Below are 22940 nucleotides of genomic sequence, written 5' to 3'. Positions count from 1 at the left end.
ACCATAAGTTAGAAATGACTTGGAGGCACACAACAAAACATTTCTTTTTAAAAATTTTCTCAGAACCTAGATCATTCTTAAACTCAAATGTCTAATATCTGAAGTGCTTTGTTTAAGGTTAGAAGTATCAGGAGCACTAAGAGTAATACATTTTTTTTTTTAAAAAACTGTAATTTACTTCATCCGCAACAATATTCAGATTATAGCTATTCAGTGTCAATTATTATTATCTGTAGGTAATAAATACCAATATTTTATGTTAGGAAAGCTAGGAAGCAAGAAATGTCTGTATATTTTTCATAACTGGGGCTGGGGGTTCGGCTGTGATTTAGAGTATTTCCTTTATGGTTACTCCTACCAATTTATATAATCTTCTGTCTATACACATGTATAAGTTTTAAAATGTTCGTCAAAAAACCTGGGCTGACTTATCCACAGGACAATGTAGAGTAGGCACTGTACATTAACTTGTATCAGAAAGGTAACAATCAGGGACAGCTAACACCTCCCAACAAAAGGCAGGGAGCAGCCAGGCTTTGAAGCTGCAAGGCTATTCAATGATAATCAAATTGGCCAATTGCAACATTCACACTTGCCTCAAACAGACAAGAGCTCTTTTTCCCACCCTGGACATTCCACAGATATATAAACCCCATTTGCCTAGTTTTCAACAGACCTCACAACCTTTGGGATGCCTGCCATAGATGTGGGTGAAACGTCAAGAGAGAATGCTTCTGGAACATGGTCATACAGCCCTGAAGACTCACAGTAACCCAGCAACCATCCTCTTCTCTGAATAGACAGTGAAAGAAGAATCCCTAATCCATATTGGGAGACTCTAAAGAAGCACCAGCTTTCTCTATTCTCTCTGACCTGGCACTACTTCTGGCCTTTCTGACTGTCTAGTTAAAAAATGATGGCAGTTGCAGTCAGATGTGACTGGTCTGACAGCCACTGGCACTTTTCCCTATCTTCATAGAATGACTCTCAACTTATTTACCGGTGATATAAAAATCCATTAAGTATGTACCCAAAACTTGTCCTCATCTTATACATGAGTATATACATGGATATATACAGTACATATCCTGATTAATGTATACATGGGCAGGATGACTGTCAGAGGCACAAAGAGCTATGTTTGAGGGAATCTAATTTGCTCTCATATTCCAGCTGAGTTTTCCCTTCTCCTCTATTCATTCTTCTCAGTTTCTAGAGTCCCAACTATTCTCTTGAGCTCACAGAATAGCAAAGCTCCTTGAATCCTTGGCTCAGAGCTTTATTTGGTCACACTGGAATATGATGCAAACTGCCTTTTGGAAAGACAGTTGGAGAAAAATACAGCCTCAATATGTGTAGTGCATACGCTACATGAGTCGTGTGAGCAAAAGAGAGAGAACAAATCTAAAGCTTGACTGAGTACAGAACAAAGGGAGGGAAGGTGCAGGAGAGGGAAGGATTTCTAGGGACAATATGAACAAATGCAATACTGCAGTGGGTGCTCAGGTTGATTTCTTTGTTATGTTCCAGGCTATTAAGGATATGATAAATATTATTCTAGAGCTTGGGGAAAGATACATTTTGGAACTATTACTCCCCAAATTCCACAGCCAGAATGGCTAGGTAGCTATCATTCAAAAATATTATTCCCGAGCTCTGCATTATTATCAAACAAACATTTCAGTTTACTTGCACTAAAAACAATCTTAAGAGGTCTGATTATATTAAGAAAAATACTGACAGAGAGGTAAAGCCATTCAACATCTGAAAGGCACTAATTATTTTCATTAATGTTGTAATTCTGAATGATCTAACAGCAGCACATTATGAAGTACCATAGAGCCAACTCAGGCATAGCTACAGATTTGAAACACATTTCCTGGAGTCTTTTACATCCTGCCAAGAATTTTGAACAGTTTGATACAATTTTGAATAATATTAAATACCACTAGGATAGAAATTAGCAAGCTACTTCACATATATTATATTAGTGAAGTTAAAAAAAATTTGTAAGAGATGTCAGTTTTAACCCTGTCATATTGCAGCGAAGGTCTCTGAAGCCACTAGAAGACTTGTATCTAATGCTAACTAATGAGTTTATGCCAGAGACTAAATCTGAACTCAGGATTTCCTGGCTCACAACTCAGGCCCCTTCAATACTGTCTTTATATCCCAGGATCTGACCCCAGATTATTTATTCATTTATTAACTATGCTTCTACCCACCTCTTCTCACCCCGAAGAGGACTCAGAGCAGTTTCAAGCATGGCAAAATTGTTTATCCCTGATTATATGGCAGTGGAGACTCATATAATCCAGTTCAAAGCAAATAATCTGAGATCAGATCCTGGGATATAGAAGGGGCCTCAGATACAATGCAATTGTTACAATAATAATAATAATCTTTATTTATATCCCGCCCCATCTCCACAAAAGGACTTGGGGCAGCTTCCAGCATGGATAAATACATACATACATACATACATACATACATATATATATATATAAAATTACAACTGCAATTGAGACTTGCAGTTTCCCAAGTCGCTCCTGATTCACACAAAAATTTAAAAAGTTATTCCCAAAATTATTCTTCTAAATCTATATTATCAAAAGAAATTCCAACTTTCTTCCCCCTCCCTCACACATCCCTTTACCTGAAACTGGAATGACAAATAAATTAAACTGGGCTTCTACTGTTGTTCTGTCTCAATTTCATTTTCATAGATAATAAAATACCATATCAATTTAAGACATTGTAAGCTATAGGGACACCAAACAATACTGGAGGAAGACTAACATAACTAACAACCCATTCTGAATACTTGCTGCACCAAGAGACAATTCCCTTGGTTAGAATATACTGGCTGCTGTTTCAGCACAATGTCACAAAAAAGGACACTAGGCTGCAATTGCAGAGAAACATGTCAGTGCAAATATTCAACCAATCTAGAAAAACCTAAAAGAGCTCAAGTTCAAATCTCCATTGGGTTTGTGGGAAGACTTATGGTGCGGTTTTTTGGTTGCATGTGTGTTTAAGAAATGATTAACTCTTTTTAAAAAACAAAATGGTTTATGGTACTAAAGGTCTAAACAAGGTCTCCCTCTATTGTCACTCAAAAGAACATATAGGTTAAAGGAGAAAAAATGCCAGTGTATCCAAAACAGCAAATACCTAAGAAGTATAAAATCTACTTCAATTTTGGAATAAATATTTAAAGATCTGCTTTAAAGCCTCACTCACAAAAATTAAGTTGTTCCAAACTACTGTGTTTGTGTTTTAAATATTTTTAATTGAACACTTTTTTAAAACATTTTATATTTATACCTATTCCAGATATTAACTGATGAATTAGTCTTAACAACAAAAAAGTATCTTTTTTGTTAGTCATCTGATTCTAAATTACAATGATAGTATTATTATTATTATTATTATTATTATTATTATTATTATTATTATTTGCATTTCTATACCGGTTTTCTCACCCCTGGGGGGACTCAAAGCGGTTTACAACATAATAAATGGAAAAATTCAATGCCTCACATATATATAAAAATATATCACATATCCAAATCAAAAACATACAACTGTAGATTAAAACCATTAAAACTATAAAAACACCAAACATAGACATATACATGAAACATGTTATTACAGCAATTAGCATAGATCCCTTCTCTTCCCCCACCACCATCCCCCATCTCCCTCTCCATAGAGTTTCAACCCTTCGTTATATACCCTCCCTGCTCCCCCTCTAGTCTAGAGTAATATTTTGGGAGATGTAGCTTTTGTTGTTGTTTTAAATGAAGGAAATCCTTCTTGCACCAAGTTTGTGAATATCTGCCTTACATTTTATCCTCTATTGATTCAACCTACAAAGGAGTGCTTCCACTACTTAACAAATCTATAACAATACAAATTAAGGGTATATCTATGAAATTAGAGCAGTTTTATCTCATTTTAAGTATCATGTTTCTACCCTATGAAATGCTGAAGATGTAGTTTGGTATGATACTTAGGATTCCCAGAGCTGATTTTTGCTTAATAAGAGGTTAATAAATGTGAGTGTCTCACTAGTCTATAATTCCCGGAATTTATAAGATGGAGCCATGAAAGTTAAAGAAGTATGAAACAGCTCTATGAATATAATGCAGATACACCTAACAGCACCAAGGAATAATTGCCATTATTCCAACATGTCATGCATCTGAATGTTATACTAATTCATTAGCACACCAAAGTAAATAGATATAAATATAAAGGACCTGCTTGGTGGCTACTCTTTAGACATCTTTCCATTGTGTTGGTATTTTACCATGTTGTTTGTGTTTTTCATAACTATATCATAATGTATGTACTATAAACACCAACAGGACAGAAGGTGGCATAAAAATCATTTATTTATTTATTTTGTAACCCAGTGTTTCAGCACTAGGGTACCAGTATGGATATAATATGGCAGGAAGTACTACATCAGGTATAAGGATGTATTCTTCACTAAGTTTCTTCTCAAAGGTAGTAATAATTTCAGCGATTTTCTTCCTGCTATGAGAAAGTATTTCACAGTTTTCAGAGGCTATTTGAAATTCAGGATTTATTATGCATAACATTCTTGCATGGTTGATCAGAAAACAACATTTTCTTCATGAAAATTAGTTCCTGCACAGAAAAATATATTTCTTATACAACTCAATCATGTAAAATGTTATATAAATAATAAATACATTTACAAATCTAGTATTTTCTGCACAGAATATAGCATTATCTGCACAGAAATTAGTTCTCCATTGAAATATTATTTTCCATACAGAAAATTCTGCTTTCTGTGCAAAAGAACTATGCACAAAATAAGTCCTGAAGTACAAAGATTCTCATCAGTCCAGAAATTTTCTCATAAGTGGTTTCACAACACTCAAAAAACATACTTTTCAACTATTTTAAAAATATTTTTGAATAATCTTCCATCTCTAATTAACTATTGGGATTCCTAGCCTAATAAGGCTCTAAAGAAAATGTCTAGCAGCTAGAATAAAGCTCAGAAATGAATAGATATGCGATACAGTTTTTAAAGATTTGATATAATACATTTCCACCAGGGAAAACCAATCGGAACTCAGGTAGTCAAATTTCATACTAATTTGGTAACTAGAATCATGTTCATTCCATGTGTAACACATTATCGGATTTAGGATGTTGGCTGGCTACAGCCAAGTTGTTTCTGTCCAGGGGAATCACTGCAGGTTAAAAATGAGATGACTAGTAAAAGCCCCCCTCTGCTTCTAGGGCCATGTGGCTCTCCTTTGACAATGCTGAATCAAATAGTGCTTCCAGATGGATGGAGTCCAATTCAAGCAATTAGAAGGCATTGTGCAATTATTTGATCTATTTGGTCTTGATGGAAATTCTGCATTAAGGAAAAACATGGTAAAAGAACAAGATAGACAAAAAAACAGGGTCATGAGCGGAAGAAATTGATAATTCAGTGAAATAAGATGGTGTGATAAAAGCCATATCTGAAATTGCTCAGCGAGCATCCCTAAATTGTGAGTTCATACTACAGAGAATGCATTCTTATCTAAAATATGTTGTACATCAATCTATCATGGTGAATTCTAAAAATTACAAACAATTGCTATAATTAGCATGTCAATTTGGTACCAATTCTGCCCTCTTAAATTGAAGGTCATGATTACAAGAAAATGCACATAGTCATTTTAATAACATCCTCAGGACTTTTCTACTGATTCCTAGAAATGCGGTAGGGCTACTAGGACAAGATCACAATAAATATCTTCTACACCAGGCATGGTGTTCAGTTGTTTTGGGCTTCATCTCCCAGAATTCCCAGCTTACAGGCTGTTAGGAATTATGGAAGTTGAAGTTCAAAACAACTGGAGAGGCAAAGTTTGTCTATGCCTGTTCTACACAGATAGAATTCAATGCTAGTTTAGAAGATTAGTGAGCAAAGAGATCTTGTAGAATGTCAGAGATTCACTAAACGAAAGAACTTGGTAGCATAAGCTTTCATAGACTGTTTACTTCCTAAGTTGAATAGAGTGAAATGCCTAGGACCAAACCTTTACAGGGTCTGCAAAACTTATGGGTATTGTGCTGGGTTAACAAGTTCAGCTTTAACTATGGTTTTAATCTACCGATTGGGTTTTTAATCTCCTTTAAATCACTGTTGTCATGTATTTATTTGTTTTCATGTTTTATTACTATAATTGTCATTTTAATTATCTACATTTAATTTATTATGTATTTGTATTTTAACTGTGTATTGTATGGCATCAAATGGCTGCCATTTATGTTGTAAGCTGCCCTGGGTCCCCAAGGGGAGATGGGACGGGGTATAAATAAAGTTGACTTGACTTGACATTACTATGGTCAGTTATTTACAAAAGAAAGCAGTTGGGAAGACGTACTCAGAATATGTCATCACAGGACCTAATTTCATCACCCACAACATTAAAGGTGCTTTCACATGCTCATCCTCTAATATTATATGTGCCATCCTCTGCCAACAATGCCCTTTAGCATTCTACATTGGACAAACAGGCAGTCCCTGTGCCAGAGGTCAGAAATCAGATAATCAGAATGGGGATATATAAAAGCTAGTTACAGAACACTCCAGTCTTCCAGGGTATTCCATCTCTGATCTCAAAACAGCAGTGCATGAACAACAACAACAACAACAACAACAACAACAACAACAACAACAACAGCAACAACAGAATACTGAAAAAAGAAACAGTGGAATTGGAATATATTATCAACATATAGTCCACCAACAGTGATTTGAACAGAAGCAATGGTTTTCTGGCACACTACTCATGTTATAGGTGTAATGGCTAGTGCTCACAATGAGGATGTGGAGGAAGGATGACTTCTCTCAGCATTTGAATTGGGCTCAAATACAGAGCAACAGCACATGCAGCCAGACCGGAAACAGCCCACTACTTTCAGAACAGGAACAACAGCAACCCCAAGTGGACAATGAAAGACTTACCACTCCGGACTGGCTACAAGTATTACGGACTGGCTACAATTAGGGCAGATAATAATAATAATAATAATAATAATAATAATAATAATAATAATAACAACAACTTTATTTTTATACCCCGCCCCATCTCCCCGAAGGGACTCGGGGCGGCTTACATGGGGCCTAGCCCGATAAAACAATCAATATCAGTAACATGACTATAAAACAATTATACCAGTAAAACATCAATAGCAATAAAACAATCGTTAAAATCGGCAAGAAGCATACGAAAAACATACAATATTAAAACAGGAGACTAATTCATAAAATCCAGAACAGAATGTGCCGGTAGAAATGGACAATAAAGTGCAAAATAGCATTGACAACATCTCGAAATGGGGGCTATTATAAAATGGGCAGATGGATCAGTCCAACATCAAATTAGGTATCAAAGGCCTTTTGGAAGAGCCAGGTTTTTAAGCTCCTATGAAAGGAGAGGAGGGTAGGGGCCTGCCTGATCTCTCTAGGAAGAGAGTTCCAAAGCCGGGGGGCCACGACGGAGAAGGCCCTCTCTCTCGTCCCCACCAACCGTGACTGCGAGATGGGATTCAAGTGCAGAAATCTAGACATTTGGCTGAGAAGAGGGCCAGCAGGTGGGATCACTTGAGAGATCTGCAAATATAGCTGAAGTTTGGAATAGCTAGTTGCTGGTAGCAACATTGGTGTTTAGCTACAGCTTGAAACACCACGTCTTGAACCTCAAATCCTTGAAAGATGGACTGTACCCTCGATGTTAGATTGTGGACTATTCTTGGAAACTGTATTGATGAGATCTCCTGGCTTTGGAATATTGGAAATTACTCACCTTGGCTTAAAGATCCATCTTTCTTCCTGTCGTCATCCGCTAAGGACCAGCGTTAAAACTGAACTTATTGTTTCATAGGTTTTAAATTTCTATGGCTATTCACACACGTAGTCTGATATAAAGGTATGTTCCTAGACACTTCACTCCATGGATCTGAGGAAATAGACTTAGGGTGCATCTTCACTGTAGAATGAGTGCAGCTTGACGCCACTTTAACTGCCATAAATCAATGCTATGGAATCTTGAGCGTTGTAAGACACCAGCATTCTTTGGGCAAGGAGGCTAAAGATCTTGTAAAACTACAGCTCCCTTGATTTCATAATTCCATAATACTCAGCCATGGCAGTTAAAGTGGTGTCAAACTGCACTAATTCTGAAGTGTATATCCACCGTTATCCACTTGGTAATCTTATGTTACTGAAGTCTTTCTCTCAGCTAGTCTTTGAAGTGCTACAAGATCCCTTTGCATATTTGCATCTTATACAGGACATTTGACTATTTAAATCAACAAATCCCAAAGTAGATATTTTGAATGTTTCTTAGAACAAGAGCTATTCTATTCTTCCTCATCCTGATTAATTCCATCATGCTGGCTAGGCTCTTCTGGAATACGTTTCCTGCAGTCTGTTTATTTCTCATTTCTATTGCCTACAGGGTTGATGTTTTTCTGTGCTTTCTTTAGAAGGCCGTGCTACCTCTACGACACAACAGAGGGTAAGCCTATGCCTAATCATGTGTGACAGTTTGAAAAAGAAAGATACATACTATAAACTGAAACAAAATTCAGTGCCTCAGACTTTCATTTAAATAGAGTTTTAGGAGACACAATGTTAATACATTAGCAAATCATGTCTGTTTACTTCTAGTATTAGAATTAGAAAGTGAGGCTGAGAATACTACAGTAGAGTCTCGCTTATCCAATCTTTGCTTATCCAATGTTCTGTATTATCCAACATAGCCTGCCTTTTAGTAGTAAAGTGATTTGTAGTCAATGTTTTTAATACATTGCGATGTTTTGGTGCTAAATTCGTTATATACGGTAATTACTACATAACGTTACTGTGTATTGAACTACTTTTTCTGTCGATTTGTTGTAAAACATGATGTTTTGGTGCTTAACCTGTAAAATCATAACATAATTTGATGTTTAATAGGCTTTTCCTTAATCTCTTCTTATTATCCAACATTTTCGCTTATCCAACGTTCTGCCAGCCCATTTATGTTGGATAAGTGAAACTCTACTGTAGTTGTTCCTATAGCTCAAATAGCTAGGGTACAAAGGGTTCAGGATTTGAACACAGGAACCAATTACTTTTTTGCCATGTCCATGAATATAGATTCTAACAGAATATGTCCAATTTTACTAGAAAATATCAACTGCACTATAATTCCTTTTCTGCTCATTTATGTATTTCCTTTCTTTCATATTTTTTATTTCTCTCCCCCTATACTATCAATACAAATGTCATAAATGTGTAGGTGTACATTTATTTATGTGTGCATATTTATTATATAATATATAATTTTGGGTTACTTGTCAAACTAGATGCAATTAATTTACTGTTCATTCATGCTGGCAAGTTGACTGTTGCCCATTTAATTCACAACTAACACAGGATCTTGCCACAAGAATAATATAATTAAGATTAAGCAACTATAACTGCAAAAGCAATTCTACATGCAGTTCCTCAATTATAAATCTCATTAAAGGCAAGGAGACATATTCAAACATAATTAATAGGGCTTCATCCTTGGCTGCCACACAGAACTACCAAGAGGGATACAAAAATACTATAGTAATGTTTACATTAACAGAATCATGTGTGCCTATCCAGAAAAAATTAGTCACTCAAAGTAATTTTCCCTATGAGAACAAAGTGTGACTAACTTTTTGTTGACTGGGACTAGATAATTTAACAATACATAGTCATCCATCAAATCCCTACAGAAAAATTCTACAGCTAGGTCTCTGGTCAGTATAAGTGAACTCCCCCATTCCTGAGTCCAATGTAGCCACAGCATGTGTGTGTGTTTAATGCTTGAACTTCCTTTTTGGTCAGCTAATGCATGCTAAAACTGAGGCCCAGAGCACTACTTCTGGTGTGTTCAAAGCCTTAGATTCATGCATTAGAATTCTTGATTTCCCTTCCCATAACTGAAGATAAGAATTTTCTTCTCCTCAATGGTTTGGAAAGTCAGAGAGACTTTCAAAAGGGTGGTTACTATATGGCATAAAGGGCTGCTGTTTGAACAAACAAGTCCCTTGGGTGTTCTACCAGGCACCACCGGCAGTGTGTCTATGTTATGAAGCAGACTAGTCATGCATCAAGTGTTGTATACATAGGTCAGGTACACCAGCTGTCAAAGCCTAGTGAAGGTTGTACAACTGCAGACGTAACTCTGTGGAAATGTAAGAGTATAAGGGGAGGATGGGAGAAGGAACATTGCAAACAGTAGCATTTAGGAAATGCTCTCCAAAATAGCACCTGTCTAGTCAGAATTATCATAAAGTTCAGAACATAAAATACACTCTTCTTGTTCCTTTCTGTTGCTCAAAATGCTAAAATCATAGTTGGAAGACGCCTCATGGATGAACCCACTGTTTAATGCAGGATTTCCAGCTAAAGTATCCTCAGCAGGTAGTTCTCCATCCTCTTTTAGAAGACAACTCAAAAAGGCGGCCCCACCACCTCTCTAAGCAATTGATTTCACTGCAGAATCACTCTTACTACCTTGAGGTTTCTTCTAACGTTTAATTAAAATCTACAGTTCCTGTAACATCAAACCATTAGATCTGGTCCTATCCTCCAGGGCAGCAGAGATCAGGTCTGCCCTTTCTTCTCTGTGACAGCCCTTTAGATATTTTAAAAGTGTGATCATGTCACCGCTCAGTCTTCTCTCCACCAAGCTGAACATGCCCGGCTGCTTCTACTTTTCCTTATATCTTCCAGTCATAAAAAGTTGCCTCGTATCGTACTTCAATTGTGGTCTGTATTTATTAACATGGTTACTACTGAGAGAGACTGTACACAACAAGAGAAAGAAAAGCTTGCAAAATGAAAAGGAATAGATCAACATCCTCTCCACCTCCACACACAGTTACTACATTCAGCACAACAATTAATACTAAGTCAGAGCTACACCAGTTTTTCTGTGTATGTGTTCCTTAGCATACAGACAATACATACTGTGACAGACAAACAAGGGAACTCAGAGAATACCCAAAAACAAACTGTAGGCATATAAAGGAAATACAATAGATTCTTAGGACCCTTCCAGACAGGCGCTACATCCCAGGATCTGATCCCAGGTTTTCTGTTTTAAACTGGATTATATGAGTCCGCACTGCCAGATAATCTGGGATAAACAGAAAACCTGGGATCAGATCTTGGGATATAGAGCCTGTCTAGAAGGTTCCTCAACTAGTTAGGACTCTTAAGCAACCAGCAAAAAGGGAAAAAAAAATACAGCATTCACAAAGCAATTTTTATAAGACAGTAACACTGTGTTATATTAAATTTGTCTTGGGGCCCTTCCACACAGCCATTTAACCCAGAATATCAAGGCAAAAAATCCCACAGTATCTGCTTTGAACTGGATCATCTGAGTCCACACTGCTATATATTCCAGTTCAAAGAAGAAAATGTGGGATTTTATTCAACTGTGTGGAAGGGGCTTTAGTCTCTATTTGCTTTTAATAACTGTAATTTAATATTAATACGGTCTGTTTATGATATACTATAGGCATAAAATCATACAGTTGAAAGAGACTCCAAGGGCCATCCAGTCCAAGACCCTGCCATTGACTGTTTAGAAATACCCTTTCACACAGCCATATAACCCAGAATATCAAGGCAGAAAATCCCACAATATCTGCTTTGAACTGGAATATATGGCAGTGTAGACTCAGATAACCCAGTTCAAAGCAGATATTGTGGGATTTCCTGCCTTGATATTCTGGGTTATATGGCTGTATAGAAGGGTCTGGGTTATCTGACTCTACACTGCCATATACCCCAGATCAAAGCGGAAAATGTGGGATTTTGTTCAGCTGTGTGGAAGGAGCCTTAGGCATCCAAAGAAAAGGGGCAGGCAAGGAAAGATTCACCAAAAAACTTTATTTATTTATTTATTTATTTATTTATTTATTTGCTATATTTATTTACTGCCTTTCTCACCCCTGGAGGGACTCAAGATGGTTGTGTGGCCATCTGTCGGGGGTGCTTTGAATGTCATTTTCCTGCTTCTTGGCAGGAGGTTGGACTGGATGGCCCGTGAGGTCTCTTCCAACTCTATCATTCTATGATTCTATGGTTTACAACGTGTTAATGGCAGAAATTTAGTGTCAACATACATATAATAGGGAAAAAATCATAATAACTAAACCAGTAACTTTTTAAACAGGGGGCTAGTTCACGGTCCCTCAGACAGTTGGAAGGCCGGACTATAGTTTTTTAAAAAACTATGAACAAATTCCTATGCAGTGCACACTGTACACCTCTTATTTTGAAGTAAAAAAACAAAACAGGAATAAATACAGCCTCAATGTTAATCATAATCATAATAAAAATAATAAAGAGGGTTGGAAGAGACCCCTTGGGCCATTTAGTCCCACCTCCTTCTGCCTTTGTGCACCAAAGGCACTAGCAAAGCACCCCTTCATAATTAATTATTTATTAATTAATAATTAAAATACCATTATAAACAAGCAAAGCTTTGGAAGGCATGCACCAGGCGAGGGAGGAGACGGGAAAGGTGCGCGCCTTTCCCTCCTACCCCGCGCCGCATGCACCTTCCTCGGCAGAGGAGGGAGTTGCCGCCGCAGGGACCGGATAAATGACTTCGATGGGCCACATGTGGCCCCCGGGCCTTAGTTTGGGGACCCCTGAACTAAACACTAACATATAGCTATAAATTAAAATCATTAAAACCTTTAAACATATCCATACGCAACATTTAAACGCAAAGACAAAGCATTAAAACATATAAGTTGTAAGTGCAAACAATTTTCAACCATTTTGCAAGTTCTGACCCATATTCACTGTCCCAAACATAGAGTTGGAAGAGACTCCAAGGACCACTGAGACCAACCCCATTCTGCCATGCAGAAACACAAAATCAAAGCACCCTGGACAGATGGTCATCCTGATCCAGCCTCTGCTTAAAAACCTCCAGAGAAGGAGATTCCATCGTGCTCAGAGGTAGCAGCATATTCCATTGCTGAACAGCTCTTGGACTGGAAATTCTACATTCTTAATTTATAAGTGGAATGGTATAGTATTGGTTAGGCTTATTTTTAAAAGAAACTCTCAAGCAATCAGAAACTACATGTGTGAGGCACCTACTTGTAGTCAATTTTTTAGTAGTCAATGTTTTTGTACTCAATGTTTTCAAAACATTGCAATGTTTGGTGCTAAATTCGTAAATACAGTAATTACTACATAATGTTACCATGTACTGAACTGCTTTTTCTGTCTACAGTAGAGTCTCACTTATCCAACACTCGCTTATCCAACGTTCTGATTATCCAACGCATTTTTGTAGTCGATGTTTTCAATAAATCATGATATTTTGGTGCTAAATTCGTAAATACAGTAATTACTACATAGCATTATTTCATATTGAACTATTTTTTCTGTCAAATTTGTTGTATAACATGATGTTTGGGTGCTTAATTTGTAAAATCATAACCTAATTTGATGTTTAATAGGCTTTTTCTTAATCCCTCCTTATTATCCAACATATCCACTTATCCAACATTCTGCCGGCCCGTTTATGTTGGATAAGTGAGACTCTACTGTATTTGTTGTAAAACATGAGGTTTTGGTGTTTAATTTGTAAATTTGTAAAATCATAACGTAATTTGATGTTTAATGGGCTTTTCCTTAATCCCTCCTTATTATCCAACATTTTTGCTTATCCAACGTTCTGCCGGCCTGTTTATGTTGGATAAGCAAGACTCTATTGAACTATTTATTACCAATCCCCCATAAGTGCTGGTTAACTGAGAGCTTGTTGTACTCCTTCCTGGTCCCCTTTCACCCAACATTCTCCAAAAAGGGGTTGGATCATCGCTCAGGACCAGGCATGGACAATTTTGGCCCTCCCTCCAGGTGTTTTGGACTCCAACTCCCACAATTCCTAACAGCTTCAGGCCCCGTCAGGAATGTTAGGAATGGTGGGGATTGGAGTTCAAAACACCTGGAGCGAGGGCCCAAGTTTGCCCATGCCTGGTCTGGACCAACAAAACAAAACAAAACCACTGCGCCCGTTTCCCTGAGATGGAAGGCATCCTTTCCTGACCCCAATGTTTCCCGCCCATCTTCCCTGAGGGGACAATCAGGCGCCCCATCTCTGCTTCCTTCCATTGGGCTCCCTGCCCCCGCCATCATTCCTGCCTCTCTGTGGTGCTCCCGAGGACAGACATCGAAGGGGCGGCTTGGCAAGGCAAAGCAAGGCAAAGGGTTTGTCGCCATACCAGGAAAGGAGAAGACAGTCCCTCCCTGCCTGCACAAACAGGGGGAGAAGGCTCTCTCTGAGGGAGAAATGCATACGGCTGGCACTAGGCCCAATTCAGGAGGGAGACAGTCCCTCTGAGGAGACCCAACCCTGCCCATCCATCCATCCATCCATCCATCCAAACACCCATCCCTACCGGGCCGACGCTGCTGTCCCCGGAGGCGCAGAGCAGGGCGCTGAGGAGGGGCAGCAGGAGGCGGCGGGGGCAGCAGCACCCCCAGGCCGGGGCCCCGCGGCATCCCCGCTGCCTCCGCGCCATCGCGGGGCCCATCCCTGCACCTGCTCAGGAGGCAGGGAGAGCAGGGCCCGGGCGACCGCGCATGCGCCGAAGAGGCGGCGGGGTGGCACGGGCGGGCGCGCGGCAAAAGGAGACGAGAGGAGAGCGGAGGGCAGGGCAAGGCAAGGCAAGGCGCGCGGGCGTTGGCCTGCCTCGCGCTCCCTTGCCTCGCGCCTCTGGACCTCGGTTGCGGCTCAGGCTCTTCTTAAAGCCACCGACCGCACAAGCCTCGTAGGAGATACACTGCAGGCATGGGCCAACCTCGGCCCTCCCTCCAGGTGTTTTGGACTTCAACTCCCGCAATTCCTAACAGCCGGTAGGCTGTTAGGAATTGCGGGAGTTGAAGTCCAAAACACCTGGAGGGAGGGCCGAGGTTGGCCCATGCCTGAGACACAGTTTATTATTAGGCTAATTCGTCTTGCAGTGGTTCTCAACCTTCCTAATGCCGCGACCCCTTAATGCAGTTCCTCATGTTGTTTTGACCCCCAACCACTACTTCATAATTGTCATTTTGCTCCTGTTATGAACCGTAATGTAAATATCTGATACGCAGGCAGGATATATTTTCATACACTGGACCAAATTTGGCACAAATACCCAATACGCCCAAATTTGAATACTGGTGGGATTGACTTTGTCATTTGGGAGTTGTAGTTGCTGGTATTTATAATTAACCTTCAATCAAAGAGCATTCTGAACTCTGCCAACGATGGAATTGAACCAAACTTGGCACACAGAACTCCAACAGAAAATACTGGAAGGGTTTGGTGGGCATTGACCTTGAGTTTGGGAGTTGTAGTTCACCTACATCCAGCGAGCACTGTGGACTGCAAATAATGATGGATCTGGACCAAACTTGGCACAAATACTCAATATGCCCAAATTTGAACACTGGTGGAGTTTGAGGAAAAGAGATCTTGATATTTGGGAGTGGTCGTTGTTGGAATTTATAGTTCACCAACAACCAAAGAGCCCCTTGAACGCCACCAATTATAGAATTGGGCCAAACTTCCCACACAGAACCCCTATGACCAACAGAAAATATTGGAGGGATTTGGGTTCATAAGAGCATCAGAAATATGTGTTTTCTGATGGTCTTTGGCAACCCCTCTGAAACCCCGTTGCAACCCCCCCCCCCCGGGGTCCCGACCCTCAGGTTGAGAAACACTGGTTTAAGGAGAGTTTTCAGCTTTAATAATAATAGGCCAAGAACAAGCCATGAGAATAAAGACAAAGATCCACCCAGAGGAAAAATGTTCTCACCATACATCAAGGAAACCACTGACCGCATAGAGAAGCTGGTGAAGAAACACAACCTTCAAACGATCTACAGACCCATTAAGAAAATCCAACAAATGCTACATTCAGCAAAAAACAAGAGGGATCCTCTCACCCCTGCAGGAGTCTACCTTATACCATGCAGCTGTGGACAAGTCTATATAGGGACCACCAAACACAGCATTGCCCAAACACAAATCAATATAAAATATAATAATTAATAAAACTTTATTTATATACCTCCCTCTCTCCTTGAGAAGACAGGGTGGTTTCCAACATAGCAAAGAAACCATACAAATTTATTTATTTATTTATTTATTTTTCAAACTTATATGCCGCCACTCCCCTAGGGCTCGAGGCGGCTTACAACAAATTAAACAACAAAGAATAATAAACATGAACCACAAACATACAATTCAAAATAACCACAAAAAAATTAAAAACAGTTACAAAATGCTCCATCAGCAGGACCAGATAAAATGACCAGGGCTTCAGAGTGGGCAAGGCCAACTATAAAGTGCCAGGCAAGACAGGTGCAACAGAATATCATAGAGCTGGAAATTGGGATATGAAAGAAACATGAAAGGCACTGCAGAGTAATTAAACCAGAGAAGAGCACCTGATGAACCAACTTGGACACAGCATAGTATTTAAGAACACAGAAATGCTGGACCACTCTCACAACCACCATGTCAGACTACACAGAGAAGCCATTGAAATCCACAAGCATGTAGACAATTTCAAAAGAAAGGAGGAAACCATGAAAATTAACAAAATCTGGCTACCAGTATTTTAAAAACTCTAAAATCAGGACAGTAAAAGAATAACACTCAGAAAACAGGGGAATTCCAGGCATGAAACAATCAGGGCCAGCTAACAATCAGGGCCAAACAAAAGATTCCTCCAGGCAGGAAGAAGCCAGGATATGAAGCTGGCAAGGCCATTAATGCTAATCAAGATGATTAATTACAACATTCACACTGGCCTCCAACAGACAAGAGTTCTTTCTCCCACCCTGGACCTTCCACAGATATATAAACCTCACTGACCTAGTTTCCAATATACCTCACAACCTCTGGGGATGCCTGCCATAGATGTGGGTGAAACGTCAAGAGATAATGTTTCTGGAACATGGCCATACAGCCTGGAAAACTCACAGCAACCCAATAATAATAATAATAAAAGGCCACCCTACTGGCATCTGCACGCATCATCCGAAAATACATCACACAGTCCTAGACACTTGGGAAGTGTTCAACTTGTGATTTTGTGATACGAAATCCAGCATAACTATCTTGTTTGCTGTGTCATAATAAAATAATAATAATAATAATAATAATAATAATAATAATAATAATAATAATTTATTTCTATCCCACCCTATCTCCCCGTGGGGACTAAGGACGGTTTACAACAAACTGCGGCAAACATTTATTTATGCTGTACGATACTAAACTGAACAAATGAACTGAAGCCACCTGAATCCCAAAACATACCCCACATCCACATCAAAATAATAATAAAGACAGCACAAAACATTAAACAATGTTACATTTCCACAGTTAATAATTCATAACAGACTAGAGGATCAACACTTGAAATTGTCCAACCACTAAAATTGTTCTGTTTTAAGTTATAAACTAGCTGAAGTAAATATTAAAGTGAGGAAGGTGTATTCATTGCAAATAGTAAAGGATGCATCTGCACTGCTGAATTAATGCAATTTGACACCACTCTAATTGTCATGGCTGGATGCTATGGAATCATGGGAGTTTTGCAAGGTCTTTAACCTTCTCTGCCAAAGAGGGCTGGTTCCTCACCAAACTACAACTTCCATTACACCATGGCATTCATTTATGTTTAATATGCATCTTATATAGGTAGCCTGAAGGAAATTTAATGCACTATATGCACATGAAACAAAGTTTGTGTTCATAGAAACATGAGAAAGCAAAGATGTCACTATCTCAGCCACCCCTGCAGATGATATTCTGGATAAAGAATACTCAACCTGTAACGGTACTACATCACACACTTTCCTGGATCAATAGATCTTAAATAATTACTATCAAATACCCTAAAGGCATCAGGTCTTGTCCGACATTGAAAACTAAGCAGGCTCAGTCCTGGTTAATACTTAGTTGGGAGCCCATCAAGCTGTTTATTTATCGTGTCAGAAGCAAACTGAGAATAGTTATAATGTATAGGAAAACCACAAAGTTAAAAACTTGGCATTATACTAAATTTTCTTTGACCAAAAGCTGTGGCTCTGGTATTGCTGTAAGAAGGTCCTCCATTGTGCATGTAATTTAACTATGTTTATAAACCTTTGCACATTGGTTCTGTGGAGTTTTCTTCCAGTGTTTCTTCAGCAGCTTCAAAATTGTAAACAACAAATAAGAAGGCTATCTTAATTAAACTAATTATTGCTATTACTAAGATTATTCTGCATCTTACAGAACTCACCAGGATTGATACCACCATCAGAGACCAAGTGAACAAAACAGAGATTGTTTTGTAATGATTTACACTAGTTAATAGTAAATTTTAATAGAACAAGTTGAGAGTGTTTATCCATATGTAAACTACACATGCTTGGTTGTCATCCCTGATATCCCCAATATTTTAAAAGTCTCAGCAGATCTTGGAAAGTAAGCAGGGTCAACCCTGGTACTAACCTGGTACTTGGATGGGAGACCACCACTTAATACTAAGCACTATAGGTTATATTCCAGAGGAAGAAATTGGCAAAACAACTGAGAATTTCTTGCATTCAATTTTTTTTAAAATCCATGGGGTCACCATAAGTCAACAGGTGACTTGAAAGTATGTTTGCAGTCTTTCTCTCAAACCAGGTTTTCTTCACCACATCCAGTCCCTAACAATAGGAACATTTTACCAGCCTTCCTCTTCCTCCTAGCCATTTGTAGCTTTTAGGATGACTAATTTTCAAAAACTTGTCCCCTTCAGACAGGCCTTTTGTGTGAAACCTTAGGTACTGAGCTCTGCGGTCTGCATAAAAATTGATCAGAATCTCACAGCATGCTTCCTTCTGTTTGTCAAGAGAAACTTCTTCAAAATAGTATTTTGCTCTGATGTGTTTCACCTGATCTATGTAAAAAGCTGTGTGTGCACAAGTAGTTGTAATTTGTTGGAAGAAAATAATTTTTTCCATTCTATATGTGTAAACTGACATAAGGGTATTCTATATTGAAAATTCTATAAACATTCATATTCTTTCTCCCCCTATATATAATAGTATAACGATCAGAATGTGTTTCAATGTAACTTTCTTGCAAACAGTGTAGTTTTGAAAATGCATTCTGTTGCTTCCAACTGTGTTGAATCCTTTTAAAAGCGAATGTTCAGTATCTTGAACCCTTTAGAGACATCTTCTTAAGATAATACTGTATGTCTTTATTACTCACTAATTTAATTTAGATCATACTTTTCTCCCAATATGGGACTCAAGGCAATTGAGAGCATGAAATGAAACAAGATATATCTAAAAGGTGTTTCTGCCAGCATGGTGTAGCGGTTTGAGTGTTGGGCTAAGCCTGGAAGCATGAATTCAATGCCCCACTGGATGACCTTAAGCATGACACTCTCTGAACTTCAGAGGGAGGCAAAGGCAAACCTATTCTCAACAAATCTTGTAAAGAAAACATAAGACAGGCTTGCCTGAGGGTTGCAATAAAAGTCAGAAATGACTTGAAGGCACACAGCAATAATATTCTAAAAAGTCCTAATGATAAACACATTTTAAACAATTACATATACCATATAAAAACACCAGTATTCTAGAACAAACCCAAATATCCTAAAGGCATCACATATCATTTGATGTTGGAAGCTAAGTAGGGTCAGCTCTGATTAGTAATTGGATGGAGACTGACAACGAATACCTGGTGCGGTAGGACATATTTCAGAAGAAGGAACTGGCAAGGAATTTCCTCGCCTAAGAAACTCCATGGGGTTGCCATAAGTCAGCAGGAGACTTGAAGACATATATACACATTTTAAAACAAGAATAAGATAATTTTAAAACATGATAGAAGCAGCAGAGATACTTTTTAGTATACCCACTTTACCACAATGTGCCCGTTGAAGAAAAAAAAAAGGGACTTTATCTGCTGGAAAGAAGAGAGCCATTCTTGTATCTCTTGGGAGTTCCACATCCCCATATTTCACCTAATGTGGTGAGACCTAGAAAGCTCTCTCCTGTGGATCTGAAAATTCAGGCAGGCTCAATTAAAAAGACATGGGCATTCAAACCGTCTGGATATAAATTGTGTATAACTTCATAAATCATAGTTTACATTGTACTAAAAATTGAACCGATATAAATGATTTCTTTACTGTGACCTGAAACTGCAATATATAGCCATTAAGAAAATAAGATTTGTATCTAATTTTTAGGGCAGGCGCTTGACAAATAGGATTGTGGGACTGTCCTAATTCCAGTAGTGATTGTGCCAGCACTAGTAACAAGTACTAGCGATCCATTAATATGATTCAGAAACTGAAAGGAGATAGACATCGGTGGCCTACAAAAATGGTTGACTGAGTTATATGAGTGGAATGAGTAATTGGCTAGTGTTTTGTTGAATAGCCCCCTTTCCAGACATGTGCATCTTCTTTTTGAACACTCAGAAATGATTATTCTTGCTGTTGTTCTACCAAACACCTGGAAGGCTTGATGTTTTTCCCTCAAAGTGTCCAGTGACTATATACAGCATCAGAGCCCTTATGATAAAATAGAACATATTACACATTTGCTCAGTTTCCACCACCATTAGGTACTATGTTCATACTTCTTTTACAAGGCCACAGCAATAGCATGCTCTATTATCTGCATATCTTTCAAATAGTTTAGCAAGCTCATAGAGCAGGTAAAGACAGGATACAAAAGCAGTAAGGTCTCTCTTCTTTTCTTTCATGCAGAAAAGGCACTTTATGTGTATTTAATACATGGCATTTAAACTTTGTCCTCCAGCCAAAAAAGTCTCCCAGAGGCTTTTTTTTTTCAGTGTTAGCTTTTACTAGACATTTATCAATAAAATGAATGAATGTCAACATACCCATAACAATGACTGATTAAAGCCTATGGCATAAATATTACCATAAATATTTGTGTATATGGCAAGGGTAGGTTTTTGGGCCAAAGCTGTGGATTTTAATATGATGCATGGACTGGCAACATCATGTTTTATAACAGCAGCAGCTTCAGACCATCACTACAGCATTACTGGCAGCCAGGGGAACACAATGCCATCACTGCCAGAGAACTGGAATGGGAGCATGGAGTCTTGCCACCTAAGTAGATAGCAGCAGCGAGACAGACAGGTGGTGACCTGGGTAAAGAAGGGTGTGTAGCAATCATCCACTTGCTTATTTGTAAGCTGTTTCCCTGCTCTGAGCAGTCTAGAGCTTCACAAGGATGACCCCATGTGTCCTATATGGGTTGAGGGATTCTGGAGATTACAGTAGCATCAATTGTAATGGTGTCATCACCTCTATACACCCTAAATGACATTACACCAGACATTCAAAAAGGGCCAAAGTGTTATGCCAACAGAGAGAGTACTTACATTGAACTATGACTGAGTCAACCAAGGTTTTTGGAATTTGTTGACATTTTCTTTTATTTATATTATATTTATTTATATTCAAGTATGTATGGCACTTGGTATCAAGTGCAGTCCTGACCATAGGTAACATGGTTCCAGCAAAACAGATCAACTGGAGGAAAATTTAGAGTTCATTTACCATCCGTTAATTCTCTGGCTGAGAGATGGAACTTGGGTAAAAGAATCTACTCTCTATGTTACCTAGCATGATGAAAGCATCTTTGCTAGTCACCGTTTGACACCGTTACAATGGAAACAGTGTATAAGCAAAAAGTGTATAAGCAACCTATGGTGAATTTCTTCAACAATATGTAATAAGTCCTGTTTTATACATCTGAATTCTTACCATATTACTTCTGCATATTTCTTATTTTATATGACCCCAAAAAAATATTTATTTATTTATTTATTTACAGTATTTATATTCTGCCCTTCTCACCCCGAAGGGGACTCAGGGCGGATTACAATGAACATATATATGGCAAACATTCAATGCCAACAAACAACATTCAGTTTTAGACAGACACAGGGGCATTTTTTAACATCTTTCCAGCTCCACGATTCCAGCCACCCCCTGTGGATGGAGCTGTTGCTTCATCGTCCATTGGTGGCTGTTCTTCCTCTTCTTTTCCTCGTGAGCAGTTTTATGGTGTTGTAGATTAGTTAAATTAGCCTCCCGCATAAAGCGTACCTAAATTTTCCCTACTTGACAGATGCAACTGTCTTTCGGGGCTGCTAGGTCAACAGCAAGCCGGGGGTAATTTTTTTAATTTTTTTTTAATGGGTGGAGGCTTAACCCGACCCGGGCTTTGAACTCATGACCTCTCGGTCAGTAGTGATTTATAGCAGCTGGTTACTAGCCAGCTGCGCCACAGCCCGGCTAATTAAAATGTGTACTTTTTATAATTCAGGAAAACCATAGATAAGAATCTTTGTTTATCCATACAGACTAAATAAAAAAATCAAAGGACTACTGCACCAATACCTACTGTAAATATCTGGATTCAAAACCTTGTTCTCTCACTAACTCACTAAACAGGATTGGGCCAAGATAACTTGCTGCTTAAGGTAAACGATAAGATGGCAGCCATTCTGTTTCCTGTAACAAAGACAACTAGCCATTGATTCTTACTTCAGCACTAGCAGTGGGACAGTATACTCCACTATACCGGAAAACAGCAGCGTAGGTGGCATATGCATGTTACGTGGCACAAAGAAGTCACAGAATTTTCATTCAAGCTAATTTTGAAAACCATTTCCACAGATACTGAATGTTCCTTTTATTCCTCTTATGAAAATGGAATGTTTTCCATGACTGTTTCACTGACTCATCTTGAGATCAAGAGCTGTATGTTCAGGAAGGGATCATTAGGCCATTTGAGAAAT

At 38.6% G+C, this 22940-nt stretch overlaps 1 protein-coding gene across 2 annotated transcripts in view; it reads right to left on the bottom strand.

The window, feature by feature from the left end:
* The window catches only part of mmp24 (matrix metallopeptidase 24), a 58731-nt gene extending 44022 nt beyond the window's left edge, over positions 1-14709 (bottom strand). The window contains exon 1 of one of the 2 annotated variants that reach the window (XM_003220530.4): positions 14506-14709. In XM_003220530.4, coding sequence (XP_003220578.2) covers positions 14506-14640 — 135 coding nt within the window. In that variant the 5' untranslated portion in view covers positions 14641-14709. The remainder of the gene's footprint in view (positions 1-14505) is intronic. The other variant, XM_008109937.3, reaches the window with a different exon arrangement.
* Positions 14710-22940: the final 8231 nt, after the last annotated feature.

Source organism: Anolis carolinensis, chromosome 4 (genome assembly GCF_035594765.1).
Source record: "Anolis carolinensis isolate JA03-04 chromosome 4, rAnoCar3.1.pri, whole genome shotgun sequence".
Lineage (NCBI taxonomy): Eukaryota > Metazoa > Chordata > Lepidosauria > Squamata > Dactyloidae > Anolis > Anolis carolinensis.
The sequence above is the reverse complement of the archived record's forward strand: the minus strand, read 5'-3'. Positions and strand labels throughout refer to the sequence as shown.